Raw genomic sequence first — 15,669 nt, 5'->3', positions numbered from 1 at the left:
GTGATTAAAGAATAAATGCATGTGGACAAGAAAGCTGAACAGCACTCTGTATGAACAAAGCTAAAGTCAACAATTTAGACAAGTGGACAAATTCAAGTCAAGCAAAAGGTGCACATATAATTAACATTTTGTACATGTAAGATAGCTGAAGGTCTGACTCATAAGAGCACTATCTCAGCTTGTTTCAAAGAGAAACAGTGCCACCTGTGTATGACTCTGTGAAAAGCCCTTTTTGCAAACGTTAGGTTTCAAGGGGGAGAAAATAAACGAGCGGTGGAGTAAATGGCATGGCGGTTCAAACACTAGCCAGATACAAAGTGGTCTTGATGCAGATACAGCTGGAAAAAACCAACCATGTTTCAGCATCACGTTCAGAGGCAGAGCTCCTCTCAAAAGGACGCTTTTTGTCATTCTAAATGTTCAAAAGCCAGACCTCATGGGATAACCCAAGCTATTTAAAGGTGAAATTAAAATGCACTCAAGCATCTGGCTGATTTATTAGATAAAATAGTGAGTAGTTATTGCTCTACCACAAGTGATTCATCCATCTCCCAGTGGATTTGTTCCTGGCCTGAGGAAGGCTTGGTTTTAGGAAGGAGTCCTTTCTCATCAGTGAATGCCTGCTTAAACTCCTGTCAAAAGGGGAGAAAAGTAGATTATTGTGGTTAGTGACAGTTAGAACCAGTCTGTCTCACCTGCCCCTCTTCTTCACTGCAGGTGGTTTTGGTCTTGCATACAGTCAGCGTAATGTGCTGAGATGGATCAGGGCTTGTTTTAATTTGTTGCCATGTATTTTTTCATATGCAAATCAATTTCCACGAACAGCGAAACTGTAACACTAGACAACCCATTACAGTAAAAAAAAAATAGATTTGATTTTTATAGTGAAAAAGGGAAAAGAATTGAGTTTGAACTCTTTACATAACAAAGCTCTTTTAGATTAAGATGCAGTACTTATAACTCAAGCAGCAAGAGACAATATATTTAAGGTCTTATCTTCCAGATCCAGGTTTTTTAGCCTCTAATAATTCAGCTACAGGATAATCAAGCCAAAATGCTTTATATCAATAACTCTAACATTAAACAACACAAACCTCTTTGAGGGAGTCCCCATACGTTTTATTGATGTATCTGAGGAAGGCGGTGGTCCACTGCAAGGTGGTGACTTTGTCTGAATCTGAGTCACAGAATGGCACCAACATGTTCAGCTCGTCACAGCATGAGCGAATCTTCTTCCTGTGCGGCAGCAAGGACAACACAGATGCTTCTCAAACCTTGCTACTGAGGAGTCCAGAATTAAGGAAGGAAAAGACAAGACCGGCTTCAAGCATGGTCGGCTCACTGAAAGGGACATGCAATTTTACAAAGGGGTAGGCAAACTCATTAAAATATGTAAAAAAGATGAGTTTATATGATGGAATAGTGTGGTATTAGAATAAGCCAGAGGCCACCAAATTTGGCTTTGTACAGCCAAATTTTTCTTCCAGGACATTAGCTGGCTGGCTCCTCTATATCCTCATGGAAAGCCCTGGCCTCTTCTTAGATCCTTAAGTTGCATGTCCCTGTGGCTTATAAGAAACTATGATATCCATTTAATGTTGACAAATGTTAACTAATCTTTATTTTCATCATCCATCAATCTGCAGATTTGCTCCTGGACTGACAGTGAAAAACGCACATCACAGTATCTTAGAGGTAATGTCACAAGGAGATGTCATTAAATGTCCTGTTTTGTCTGACAAACAGTCCAAAACCTCCAAATATTCGATTGATCACAATATGAGACCAAGAAAAGTGGTGAATTCTTACATTTCAGAACCTGGGGCCAGTAATTTGTTGCTTGAAAAATTACTTAGATGATGAATCGGTTATCAAAATAGTTGATAATTAATTTTCTTTCAATCAACTAAACTATTAATCAACCAGTGTTTGCAGCTCAATAAGTAACCCTCATCCTCTCTTCATTGATTTTTGATGCACTACATATAACATGTCTGCATGTCAATAATCTAGTTGCGTTAATCAGACCGTTAAAGTATAGACAGACAGGAACATGGGGAAAGAGAGGGGTGTGACATGCACCAAGGGTCCCTTGGCTGGAATCAATCTGTGGATGTTGCGGTTATGTGGTTTACACAGCCATTATGCTACCAGGGCATCCAAGACAACTTGCTTTGTCTATTTAGAAATGGATTGCTTGTAAATTCGGCAAATGTAATACATTAAGTTATTCTTTTCTTTCTATAAAAAATATTATAGCAGTTTGTCCTGGCATGTTACAGCACCAGCGTTCTGGCTCCTCTGTGACTACATGAGTCGTATGCTTTGTTAACAGTACATCAGCTGCACAGATCACTGCAACACATCGCACACTCAGTTTTTTCTTACTGTATTGCTTTCATTTTTCAATGGGTTTCTGTTGAATAACACATCGTTTGGTGCTTTCAAGGCAGAGCACAGACATAAAAACAGTAATTAGAGGCATGCCTCTTTCAGTCTTCTCGCTCATTGGCTCTCTAAATTTGAGCAACCTATATTTTATACTATCAATGTAATGCTGTGTACAGATGCCAGCACCTTGCACTGTTTGCATTTATACCTATCTATGATCTGGCCACAATGTTAGCCAAATGAATTACAGTACTGCCACACTACATCTTGTCAGTAATGGTGTCCAAAATCTCAAATTACTATGACATAGACTAAACTGCTGTTCTTTACGTGGGGAACAGTGTGCAGAGACACTTTCTGTGGTCAGTGATGGTTGCTCACCTGCGTTCCCTCTCCTTACTGTTGTGTCTCTCCCTGCGCTGGCTGGGGGACAACAAAGGTTGAGCTCTTTTACCAATTCTGCTCCCTGATTTTCCAAAAGAGCCTAAGGCAGCTTTAGCAGTCTTGATGGATTGTGACCTGTTGGTGCTACCAGACTTCCTGGACGCAGCAGCAGGGGTCACCACACAATCTATGAAAAACATGAGAGTGAATAAGTTAGACACTAACTTCCATATTTGCAGTGTGGTAGAGCACACAACAACAAAATACGACACATTCTGAAATAGGATTAATATTTAGAGTGCTGATTATTACTTTCTATGTTCGCCAACTGCTGCTCCTCTGCTGAGTTCCTGCTACTTGCATAGTGCACTTTAGTAACAACCCTCTCCGGGAGAAAATTAAAGGAAAAACTCCTGGGGATGATTGGACCCTGATGCTTCGGTTCAATCATGTTGGGAATATGACCAATCACCTGTGATTAAAACAGGACAAAACAGAAATAATCAATAACATCTGCCTATAACTCCTATAAAGCAGCAAGAAATTGCATTTTGATCTTTTTTTCTACAATACTTGTTCACACATGTTGGTGACTGTGTTCAATACACCCCCTACAAATGGGCTGGAAACCTCAAATGGATTTGCTCTGTCAGTTGTCACCCACTTCTGCGGATGTAATACTGCTTCGTGGGCCTCTGCAGACTGCAGTAATGTGAAAAAACTGGAACACAACGACACAGATTGTGCACAGTCCATAAAACAAGCACTTCATTAAGGGGATACAAATAAATAGCAGAATACAGTATATTGTATTCGTGAAGCCTACTTGTTAAAAACTGCAGAATGAATATCTTGCTGTCTTGGGATGTCTGCAGACACGGTGTTAAACCTTTTCTCCAAGCAAACTCTAGCAGTTGATCTGGATCTCTTCTGCGAAGATGTGCTGCTGTTGGTGAGTGATTCATTTGGACTCTCCTCACCTCTGACTCTGGCCAACACAAAACCAGGGACCTCTCCATAAGAAGCTGGTGTCTTCTCTCCTGGCATCACCACACAGTGCTCGTCAGCTGAAGTTGATAGGTCAATAGCTTGAGTGGTTGTGAAGGGAGAAATTACTGTGGATCCAGTGGCCACTGTAGCAGGGTGAGATCTGGCATCTGGTCCATCTGGCGTTGCAGCCTGTGCCTCCATGTGTGCCTGGATAAGGTGCTGAAGTTGTGTGTACTCAACCTCTGAAATCTCCATCAGGCCAAGCTCAGTTTTTATCATGTTGCCCTGATCATGTGTCAGACATCCACCTTGGCTTAAAATCACCCCAGCAGACTCACCAGTGTGTTCTCTGAATGAAGCTGAAGGTGAGACATGGATGGTTTTACAGGCTGAGGAAAAGGATGACATCCTTCACTCTAGAGATGGGATGAAGATCAGGAAAAACATCACTGGTCTAACATTTCCGTCCAGAACAGGCCATACAGCTACAGTAAGGTTAACATTACATGTCAACCGACCCCGGAAGTTGCCTTGGCACGAGCGTTAACGTTATTAAAATGGCATCTACGAACATGGCATTAATTGTTGATGATGTTATCTTAAACAAACATAGATAATGGCTGACATTAAACAATTTACACATAACTCCAAAGATATCAGTCGTATACTTTGAACTGTTCGTAATTACAACAGCTAGCTCGTGAATTTGTTAGCAAACGCAGAGTTTTAAGCTAGTAAATTTGACAACAGGTTGACATTTTAACTACGCCAACGTTAAAAACTGACCCCCTCAAAGAATAAATAAATATGAAGGACTCTAAATAAGCTGCCATTATAATTCAGCTCTTTATATAGGTCTTACTTTTGGGTGCACGACGTTAATACTTACCTAAATACCAACTCCTCGACTCGTTGACCGGCGGCCGCAGGTGCTAACGTTAACTGACGCCGGCGTCCAGTTCCGTTGATACGTTGATACACTCGGATTATTAAAATTCATTAGATCATACCGACAGAAAACGGAGTGTGACAATATCCGAAATGTTAAAAACAGTTTTGTAGTTTTTTTTTAACAAGTATTGTAAGTACATTTACTCGAATACTTTACTTGCGCAAAACTTACGTGTACATGTTTAAGTGTTCAGGTCGCATTAGATGTGACTTTCTTCACTCTGCTGCATTTCAGGGGGAAATATTCACTTTTTTAAAACTTATTATAAAGAATTATTCAGTGTTGCAAACGATGGTGAAATACTATCCAATATAAACTAGTTTTGCCCAGCTACAACAGGCTACTCAAATATTATTACACATTAATAACCTGTAACAGAGGTTAGGCCTCCAATGTGGAGCCCTAACCTCCCACCTATCTTGCAGCCTGCAGTTTCTCAACGTCCTCCTGGATCCATACTGTTAAATAAATAAATAAATAACATTTAAAATAAATAAATCTCATACAATGACATCTTCAAGCACCAGTAGGAATTCCATGTGAATTAAAATCTTTGACATGCCTTATAAGTAAGATGAATACATATTATTAATATGAGAACCAAAAATTATTGAAGTGAATATGAATAATTGTGCAGCATCGGACTAAACTGATAACGGCACATTTTTATGCCAATTTACTGTTTACTGCAGAGATTACTGTGCTGAGCAGAAAGAGCAGACGACCTCATGGAGCAGACTGTTGCTGTCTGACATTAATTAGTCATAATTTGTGGTTAAAATATTTCACAGCAGCTAAAGAACAATTTCTACAATTATACCCGGGGTGCAAGAAGTATTCGAATTCTTCACTTAAGTAGCAATACAATGTAAAAATACTCTATTACAAGTGGAAATCAAGCATTCAAAATTTTAGTACAGCAAAAGTACGCATATTATTAACCAAATGTATTTAAAGTACACAACTATACACTGTTTTATTTTGTAGGGAGTCACAAGATTGGAAACCTTAGGTTTACTCTTGAATGAGTTATACCTTATAAGCTTATTCTTTTCAGTTACCAAAGCTAGATATCAGTATCAACTATCAAGCAATATCAAGCTGTACCAACTCCTTGGTGGATGCTGTGCTGCTGAGCAAAGGACTTAAGCTTTAACTGAACGTTGTCGCCCCCCTTTGGTAAGACATGAGCTTTGCAGGTGGCTGAGGATGATGGACAGTATTGCTACAAGCAGACTCAGTCGTCGGTAAGATTTTTTCTCCTAAGACTTTCTCTTCATTACCCCTTGTCTGTCCCCACCTGACAGCAACAGTAAGAGATGCTTAAGACACCCAAAAACATAAAAGGTAGTGCTCAATATGTGGCAAATAACCCATGTTTTAGTGAGAACATGCCTCACTCCAAAACAAGGCAAACCAGAACACTGCCTTCTCACAATTCATGATTCCATTGCTCAATACACAATACCCACACACACCATACAGAGTCTCCTATCACAAAACATGTCCTTGCTTTGTGTCTAGCAATACTTACCACATATGACAGAATGTAAGAAAATACATTTACTCAATTACTGTACTTAAGAACAATTTTGAGGTACTTGTTAAAGAGTATATATATATTTTAAGCTTCCTTATATTTGTACTCCACTACATTTCATACAAAACTATTTCACTTTTTACTACTTCACTTTTTTTCAACAGCTATGGTTAATAAAAAAAACAAAAAAAAAACAAAACAAAAAACAAAACGTATATACAAAGCATACATTAGTTAATAAAATACAAATAACTGGTATTGATTACCTATCAATCCACTCCAGCAGTAACACCTGCATGGGCATTTTTTCCTGCATAATATTTAAGTACATTTTGCTCACTATACTTAATTAAAAGCTTTGAATGAATCTTTCATGGAGCATTCTTACTTTCTGGTATCATTACTTTTTGTTTAAGAACCTCACCTTCCACCAACAGACATATTCATTAAAAAGAATTAAAAACTTACTTTTGTGTCAACATTCATCTCTGATTGTCAAGTTTAGTACCCTTAAGTCTTTTATAGACATTGCTTTTTGAGAGACATCAGTCACTGGAAAAATTATAACTACTGAAATGTCTCATCAACCTCTGTAAAGGAGACTTTTAACTGTACCTCTAAACTGTGCTTAACTATGGGACTGACTCTTTTTCTAAGTTATATGTTTCATCAACTGATCAATCAACGAATCCAAACATTAATGACAAAATCTGAATAAATACAAATTTAAAAAGGTATGTCTCACTTTATTGACTTCTTGCATTCTGAAAGAACAAGGAAACAAGCCATTTTTTTTTACCAGCAGAAGAACATAAAAGCCAGATCAACGCTACTGTATTGACACTATGGCTAGTTTAAAATAAAAACAAAACAAAACAGAAACAAAAACTGTACATTTTCTGTACAAAACATTTCCGACAAGAAATATGTAGTTAAATTTACAAGTGATCAGTCAAGTTTAAGAGGCATTAAGTCATGATCAAATAACAAAAATAAACAGATCTACTTTGAATACAAGATAAACTAGAACATAATGAACTCATATACCTCCAGGCATTTCCATATCAAGCCATGATGTCTGATCCTTCATATGGCTTCAGAATAAAATAAAATAAAATAAAATAAAATAAAATAAAATAAAATAAAATAACAAATACATTCAGTGTCTGTTATGCTGTAGTATCTCTATCCAACGAAACTAAGCATTACGATTTTGTAGTTCGTCAGACTTATTGTCATGAGGGGTCCATGAGGGGGGTCTAACTTGGCTTGACATTGCCTCTATTTCCATCACTGTCCATACGTTGTTTGGTTTTAGTTTCTACAGCTGCACCACGAATCCCCTGTTTATCAGTTTCATTGCCCTTTTCCTTTGTGGCTGCAGCTACAGGTGTGCTTATTTTACCAGCAGGACCTTTATCCTGCGCCCGTCTGTGCCCTTTGACAAACTCTCTTTCACGACTCGCTGGTCTTCCTCTCTTCCACTCCCTGTCCGTTGGGTGACCTGTTTGTTTTCGTTTGACGTTGAAGACATCAGGCTTGTTGATCATTTGATTTGGGAAGCGTATGAGACCTTCTGTGGGAGTGGGAAGTAAGGCAGCTTTGTGTCTCTGGGGTTTTACTGCTTGCTGATTTTGACTAGGGCATGAGTTTCCTCCACTGTTTTGAGCTGGACCTAAGGGACCACTGTACAGTGCAGAATGTGGATCACCAGGGCCTTGGAATCTGGCAACATGATGAGGACTACTGAAATGAGGTGATGCTGGTTCAGATCCTCTGGAGTCTAACCCTGGGTCCTCAGTGATTGTATCCCACCTCCTAGGTCCCTGTCTTACATCTGAGATTTCAGGCGCTGAGCCCCTCATATTTGTTTTATGTGGCCCTAGTCTTCTCATCTCTGGACCTCTCCTTTCCCTCCTAAAATCATCAAATCCTTTTCTATCTGTTCTAAGGCTTTCTGTGTCCACATCTCGCCTTTCAGGCCCTAGCCCCTCAAAATCGGAAAACCTACCATCAGTCCCAGGACCTTCGATGTTTAAATGTCTGTTTTCGGGCCCTGAGCGTCTTATTTCTGGACCCCTGGGACCTCTTTTATCAAGACTTTCCATCTCAAATCCTCTCCTGTTTGGGCATGAATTCATCAAGTCTGGGCCTCCCCTATGAGCCCCAGGTTGTTCTGTGTTTAACTCTCTCATATAATCCCTGAAGTCTGGCTGCCTCCATTCATTCCCCATATCTGAACTCCCCCTCATATCTGATCCTGGGCCTCTACTGCGTGGATCTCTTCTATCTTGGCCTTGTCCTCCATTGTCTGGATCTCTTTCCCCTCTAAAAAATGGACCAGGCCCCCATCTGTTTGGCCCATCACTCCCTCTATCAGGCTCTCTCCATTCATTTCCAGGTCCTCCACTACCAGGTATGGGGCATAACATATCTGGGTCATCCAGGACAGGCCCTGGACCCCTGTACTGAGAACCACTCCAATCATCTCCTGGACCTCTCAAAGGCCCTGGAAAGCGCATATTTGGTCTTTCCTGCATGGGCTTTGGCCCCCTACTTCCAGGGCCTCTCCATTCCATAGGAGGACCTTGCCTGCTATGTTCTTGAACCTGCTCATCTGGACTTTCCCAGATGCAACCTGGACCCCTGTTGCCATCTCTTTTCCAGTCATCTCCTGAACATTCTCTCTCATTTTCTACAGCCTCCATACTGGGCCCTATTCCATCTGACCATTGTTCCTCTGTGTCTGTGTCTCTCCTGTCAGATGCAGAGCCCCTGAAGTCACCTCTTCTATGTCTTAGACCACTATTTCGACCTCTCTGTCTGATACCTTGTCCTCTAAAGTTTGGGCCACCTGATCTTCTCCAATCAGTTCCTGGGCCCTCCATATCAGGACATCTCCTTTCAGGCACAGATTCCCTGAAGCCTGAGCCTCCTGGTTGTTGTCTGTCAGCTTCTGGACCCTCAATGCGTGGACCTCTACTTTCACAACCTGGTCCTCTAAAATCTGGGCCTCTTGCACCTTTCCTGGACCCTGGCCCCTCCATGACAGTTCTTTCAGGCCTTACTCCTCTAAAGTGTGGACCTCTGCTATGAGACTCTTGGCCCTCCATATCTGGAGGTCTTCTCTCTGACTCAGGAACCCTGAATTGTGGGCCTTCTGAAAAGCACCTGTTGTTGCCTGTTGCCTCCATGTCTGGAGGTCTTTTTTCTGGCCCAGGTCCTCTGAAATTTGAACCTCCTGGACTTCTCCTGTCAGGCACTGGGCCCTCTATGTTTGAACTTGAATGCTGAAGCCCTGGTCTCCTCATGTTTGGACCTCCTAGCCCTCTCCTGTTGGGCCCTGGACAGTTCATACCAGAACCTGGCCTTTCTGGCTTTGGTCCCCTGATGCCTGGGCCTCTCCCTTCAGGCCCTGGGGCCTCCATATTTATAGGTCCACTTTCTGGCCCAGAAATCCAGAAGTGTGGTCCTCCCTGTTCTGGCCCTGGACCAATTTGTTCAGAACCCAGTCCAGTGAAGTCAGACCCAGGGCCCCTTACATATGGTCCTCTCCTGTCAGGACCCACTCCACCAGTGTTTTGATCTCCTGGTCCTCTCCTATCAGGCCCTTGACCCTGCATAAAGGGGCCTCTGCTTTCACACCCAGGCCCTCTTAAATCTAGTCCGCCTTGTCCTCTCCTTTCAGGCCCCTGTCCCTGGAAATCTGGAACTCCAGATTCTCTGCTGTCAGGCCCCAGTCTGCGCATAGCAGAACCTCTCCGTTCAGGCTCTGGGCTACAGAAATCTGGAACTCCAGGCCCTCTTCTGTCAGGCCCTGGCCCTCTGAAATCTGGACACCCAGGACCTCTACTGTCAGGCCCAGAATGCTCCATAGATAAATTTCTCTCAGGCCCTGCTCTTCTGAAATCTGGACCTTCTGGTCCTCTTCTGTCAGATCCTGGAGCCTCCATTGCTGGACCTATACTTTCAGGTCCTGTTCCTTTGAAATTTGGACCTCCAGGCCCCCTCCTTTCAGGTCCTGGTGCTTCCAAAGTGTGACCTCTCCTTTCAGGCCCTGGACCCCTGAAATCTGGGCCTCCCGGTCTTTTCCTGTCAGTCCCAGGACCCTCCATAGTGGAACCTTTCCTTTCAGGTCCTGCTCCTCTGAAATCTGGACCTCCTGGTCCCCTCCTGTCAGGCCCAGGACTCTCCCTAGATATGCCTCTGCTTTCAGGGCCTGGTCCCCTGAAATCTGGGCCTCCTGGTCTTCTCCTGTCAGTCCCTGGACCCTCCATAGTAGGACCTCTCCATTCAGGTCCTGGCCTTCTGAAATCCAGACCTCCAGGTCCTTGCCTATCATACACAGAAGCATCCATAGCTGGACCTTTCCTCTCAGGGCCCGGCCCCCAGACATCGTGTTCTCCTGGTCGCCTCCTGTCAGGCCCTGGACCAGCCATATCAGGATCTCTCCTTTCAAGCCATTGTCCCCTGAAATCTGGATCTGCCAGTCCTCTTCTGTTAGGCCCAGGACCCTCCATAGGCAGACCTCTCGTTTCAGGGTGAGGTCCCAAAAAGTCTGGACCCCCTGATCCTGTCATGCCAGGTCCTGGAATATCATTAGTTGGACCTCTTCTTTCAGGCTCTGGTCTCCTGAAATCTGGACCTCCTGGTAGTTTCCTGTCATGCATTGGGACTACCATATCAGAACCTCTCCTTTCAGGTCCTGGTGGCATGAACTCAGGACACCCTAGTCCCCTTCTGTCATTCCTGAGGTCCTCCATGTTTGGACCTCTTCTGTTGGGCTGATGGACTCTCCATTCATCTTGAATAAATGGCCCTCCTCTAACTGGACCTGAACCTCTCCCATCTGGTGCTCTCCAATCATCTCTTGTGTCTGATCCTCTGCCACTCCAATCTAGATCCCTCATATGTTGACCCTGGCCTTTATTTTGACTGCTCTGACCTCTCATTTCAGGACCAACATGACTTGGTCCTGGACCTCCCCAATCTGGATTTGTAACGGTTTGAACGGGACCTCTGTCTTCTTGACCCATTTGTTCATTTCTCCTCTCTAGCCATAGAAACTGTATATTTCTTCCCTGCATGTCTACATCCCTCTTATTTGGACCTGTTTCTCTAATGTCTCTGCCTAAACTCCTTGCATGGTACTCACTTCTATCTCCCTTGATATCAGGGCCACCCATACCCATATCTTGTACAGGCACCATATAACTTTGTTCTGTCATATCTGACCTTGGTAATTCATGCATAGATTCTGATTCTCTCATGTCAGGGCCATGCACACTCCTTTCTGCCCTAATATCTGGCTCACTATTGTCTTGTCCAATGCAGGACATGTTAGACCCACCAGTTTCAAAATTCATGTTTGGCCCTGGTACTTTCATGGGTACATCTCGCCCTCTTTGAACTGCACCCTCTGAACCTGTAGATGTATTCAAATCTAAGCTCCTTTCTCGACCACCACCCACCCTGCTCAAGTCTGCCTCTCTTTCATGTGGCTGAAAACCCCTTTTCTGAGGGCCCTTTTCCTCTAAAAGTGGACTGCCATCATACCTTGAGTGCCTTGGAACTCTTCTTGAGCCCCTAAAAGATGGACCTGGATCTGCTGCCTGTCCACTCCTCATAGCAGATGTCATACCCCCAATATGTGGACTTTCACCTCTATCTCTTTGACCACCAACTCTTCCTATAATGTCCGGAGCCCTACCCTCTATCTGTGGACCCCCAAAAGATTGATCTCTCCCTGTTTCCATCACACTTGGCCTACCATTTTGGTTTTCTGGCTGTGATCTATGCTCCTCTGTCTTAAGACACGGTAAACCTGCCTGTAGACAATTAACATCTTGGCTTCTTCTCTCGTCAACTAACATCAGCCTCCCTGTATCTGGATTTGGATGATACATAGCTGATGAAGGCTCCCCTGACTTTGAGCCCTTTATGTCATGTCCGGGTCTGTCTAATACATGGCCCTTCATGACTGGATCTCTCCTCTCATTCTGCATACCTGGTCCTCTCATGCATGGATTTGTAACAGCTGGTACAAGCATTTGTCTTCTCATTTCAGGTTCAATATGTCTCACATCAGAACCTGGACCCTTCACATCTGGGTTCGTGCCTTGCATAGAACTTTCCATACCTTGCACTGGTCTTCTCATCCCTGAACCTCTCGTGACTGGCCCTGAACCAATTCTATCAGTATTGTGATGTTGAACATGTGCTTCGTTCATATTTGTCTCTGAACCTGGCATCCCACTCCCTGGGTCCCTCACACATTTCTCTTGACTACTTAAAGCTAGGTTGTGTATGTGTGGTCCAGGAAACCAAATGCTGGGGCTTATGCCTTGCATGTGTGGACCTCTCATGTCAGGCCCTGGGGATCTAATTTCTGTTCCTCTTAGATGTACCTGTGCTTCCCAGTGTCCAAGTTCTTTCATATCTGGTCCTGGATTCCTAATAGCCGGACCACTGATACCAGATCCTAGATGCTTTGTCACAGGGTGGATATCAGATTGTGAGGCCTGAATATCTGGACATGTGGCTGGATTTGAATGTCCTCTCTCTTGACTCAGGTTCTCTGGATACTTTAAGCTTGGACTTTGCTCTATTATCTGTTTGCCTGACTCTATCATACCTTGATCTCTGACACCTGGACCCTGTACATCGCTAAAATCAAAATTTCTAACATTAGATACTGGACCTCCGACAGTAGGCCACGGTATATTGGGCATTGTTGCTTGACCACCACCAGGCAAGCAACTATTTTCAACTTTAATAAGTGGCACTGAGACACTGGTATATGTCTCATGATCTCTGATTTCCCCACTGTTTTCTTTGCTGCTAGGTCTTACAAACTGTGGCTCTGGATCAGGGCTCTGAGGAGAATCTCTAATGGGTGGATCAATTTCTCGTAGAGGAACTGTACTTTCAATTTTGTTTTTAAGCAGAGTTTCCTGTTGAGAGGGTTTATCCATCTGTGTAGAGGATCCTCTAGCTGTGTCACTGACTGAATTTTTCTGAAGCTCCTGGGATGTTGGTGGTTCTGAAATCTCAAGCTTCACATTGTGAAGAAGTTCATGTGAACAGGAAGAAAAGCCTTGAACAGGGCTCTCAACAAGATTAGATTCTCCATCAGGGTCATTTTTAATGGTAACTGACGTAGATGATTTCTCAAGGAGTTGATGGGAAGGTTCTGTGTGTTTTGGAGAAGGAGACACAGAATCCTTTTTTCTAGGAGATGATGGGGATCTTCTGCGCCCATGAGAATGTCGGCGTGAGGTATGGTCTTTACGATGACGACCCTGCCGTTCAGACTGGTCTCTAGCTCTATGCCTGGACCTGTCCCTTTCACTCCTTCTGTGTCGATCCCTTTCTCTGCGTCTCTGGGTATGTGAAGGAGAACACCGCTGTGACTTTCTTGAAGGACTTCTATGGCGGTCTCTTTCACGATGACTCCGTCTCTTTGGTGACTGCCTTCGCTTTCTGCTGTGGTGTGAGTTCTGAGGAGTGGTCTTGTGGCAGGAACGATGCCCTGCTCTAGACAAGGATGAATCACAAGTCTTTTTACTGTCTCCTTGAAATACCTCCTCTTGAATTTCATTAAAAAGAAATTCATCCTCAGGATCATAAGCGACATCAGAATCTTCAATCTCTCCAGCAGAGGAATATTTGTCACTTTCCTTAACACTTTCCTGTGTTTCATCTTGCTCTGTAACAGTAACTGTATTCTTTTCTAAATTAGGGATTGCACTTGTGTCTTCTATCTTTACAGTTTGTGAATCCACATTTGAACAGTCCACATTCTCTGTAAGATTGCTTGTTTTATCTGTTGATTCTGAAGGCCTTGATTCTGTTTGTGTTATGCCACTCTGCAGAGATGAAACTTGACTGACAGGCAAAGATTTTGGTGGGGGAGACATCAGGGAATCAGAAACAGAAAAGTGAGCCATGAACATACCCACAGCCTCTCTCTGTTGACGTAGTGCCTCTTCTTGCTCCTTCAACTGCCGCTTTTGCTCTTCAATCTGCTTATTGAGCTCCTCAAGCATCCGCTGTTGTTCAGTAAGTGTTGCAGCTGAGACAACCACAGTTCCTGTAGGAAGGTTCTGCGTTACTTCAGCTTGGGAAGAAGTTTGCGCTGGAGTGGAAGTGGGGGCTGGCGTTACAGCTTGAGTGGAACCTGGGGTTGAGACCGAAGGACAATTTGGCATTTGAGTTGGAACAGGAGTATTTGCTCTGGCACCACTTTGAATATCTGCAAAAATAGTCTCGTCCTCCGGATCATAGGCCACATCATCATCCACAAAGCCTGATACTGCAGGGCCGACTGCCTTAATTTTTTCTACGTTCTGTGGAGCAACCATTCCATATCCCATTGCTGGATCATACTCCTCTTCTGGATCATATGGTCGGTCAAAGTCATTTTTCTCTTCTTCTATTTCTTTGACTTTAGATTTCTGTCCATACTGTTGGACAATTGGGTCTACCATTGATCCAGACACCCGAGAAAACACTTGAAGCTTCTTAACACTAACTGCTGTTGTAGAACTTTCATCAGAGGAGGCCATGTCAGTTTGCTTACTGCCAAACAAGCTCTTCAAGATAGTCTGCAGTGGTGTCTCATCACTGGAGGCTGCTGTGGAATTCTTGTCAGAGACGCTACTAGAGGTGGAGTGAGTGGCATCAACAGTGGCTGAGGTAGAAACTGGAGGGTTTGCTCTAACAGAAGTCATAAGAGATGGTATGGTAACTGAGCCAGATGAGGAAGACTCTGATGATGACCCAGGACAAGATGGTGATCCAGGAGGAGTGATGTTAGCAGGAGTCTCTGGATCGTAGGGTTGGAATATCTCCAATTTGTCAGAACCATAGAGGACTGGAGGTTTTGGGATCCACATGGGGTCTTTGGACATATGTACTTGGGGTCTCTTCTCTTCAATTTCCTGAGGGAAGCTTTCTGGACGTTTTGCCTTCTGAACGACTGCCAGACCCAGAAGAAGATTGGGCCGTTTTTTTTCAAGTCCTGTGAAAGCGAGATACAGTATATAAATACATAAATAAATAAATACTATCAACTAGCTCCCAGTTTTTCCTTAAAGCTTGATAGATAAATTTGGTTAGAAATGTTAGATAATTATTCAGATTAACAAAATGTATAGGTGTTGGTGAAGGATTTATCATTAGGGTCCTGGTGAACACCTCTACCAGCTGCTGTTTTCAGGACTCAAAACTGCACATTATAATAAAAAAATCTGAAAAATATCACATAATAATATTAATTTCAATGGAACAACTTTTTTGAAAGCATTTATTGCTAAGGGGATACCATTTCTCTTTTTTTTCAGTAGATACTTATTAAAGGTATTAAAATAGGTGAAAGATGATTCAATTGGTGAGATATTACAGCCTGAAT

The 15,669-nt window shown here is 43.1% G+C and overlaps 3 protein-coding genes across 3 annotated transcripts in view; all 3 read right to left on the bottom strand.

Moving 5' to 3' along the window:
• Positions 1–442: 442 nt before the first annotated feature.
• On the bottom strand, positions 443–4,173 carry LOC139335785 (transcription factor-like 5 protein). The gene is made up of 6 exons (XM_070969577.1): positions 3,602–4,173; positions 3,349–3,496; positions 3,088–3,247; positions 2,773–2,962; positions 1,095–1,236; positions 443–632 (listed from the first exon to the last, which is right to left on the bottom strand). The coding sequence occupies exons 1-6, from the start codon at positions 4,171–4,173 to the stop codon at positions 519–521; spliced, it is 1,326 nt and encodes a 441-aa protein (XP_070825678.1). The 3' UTR covers positions 443–518.
• Positions 4,174–6,585: 2,412 nt separating this feature from the next.
• On the bottom strand, positions 6,586–11,659 carry LOC139334781 (collagen alpha-1(I) chain-like). Its single transcript, XM_070967946.1, has 3 exons — positions 9,577–11,659; positions 8,881–9,495; positions 6,586–8,844 (listed from the first exon to the last, which is right to left on the bottom strand). Exons 1-3 carry the CDS (start codon positions 11,642–11,644, stop codon positions 7,517–7,519), a joined length of 4,011 nt encoding a protein of 1,336 aa, XP_070824047.1. The 5' UTR covers positions 11,645–11,659; the 3' UTR covers positions 6,586–7,516.
• Positions 11,645–15,669, bottom strand: part of LOC139335335 (death-inducer obliterator 1) — a gene marked incomplete at its 3' end in the record, with an annotated part of 26,466 nt that continues 22,441 nt past the window's right edge. Inside the window, exon 17 of the mRNA XM_070968891.1 lies at positions 11,645–15,279. Within this exon, the coding sequence (XP_070824992.1) occupies positions 11,645–15,279 (3,635 nt within the window). The remainder of the gene's footprint in view (positions 15,280–15,669) is intronic.

The sequence above is a fragment of the Chaetodon trifascialis genome, chromosome 8, assembly GCF_039877785.1.
Source record: "Chaetodon trifascialis isolate fChaTrf1 chromosome 8, fChaTrf1.hap1, whole genome shotgun sequence".
Classification (NCBI taxonomy): Eukaryota; Metazoa; Chordata; class Actinopteri; order Chaetodontiformes; family Chaetodontidae; genus Chaetodon; species Chaetodon trifascialis.
This window is presented reverse-complemented; position numbering and strand designations above follow the sequence as displayed.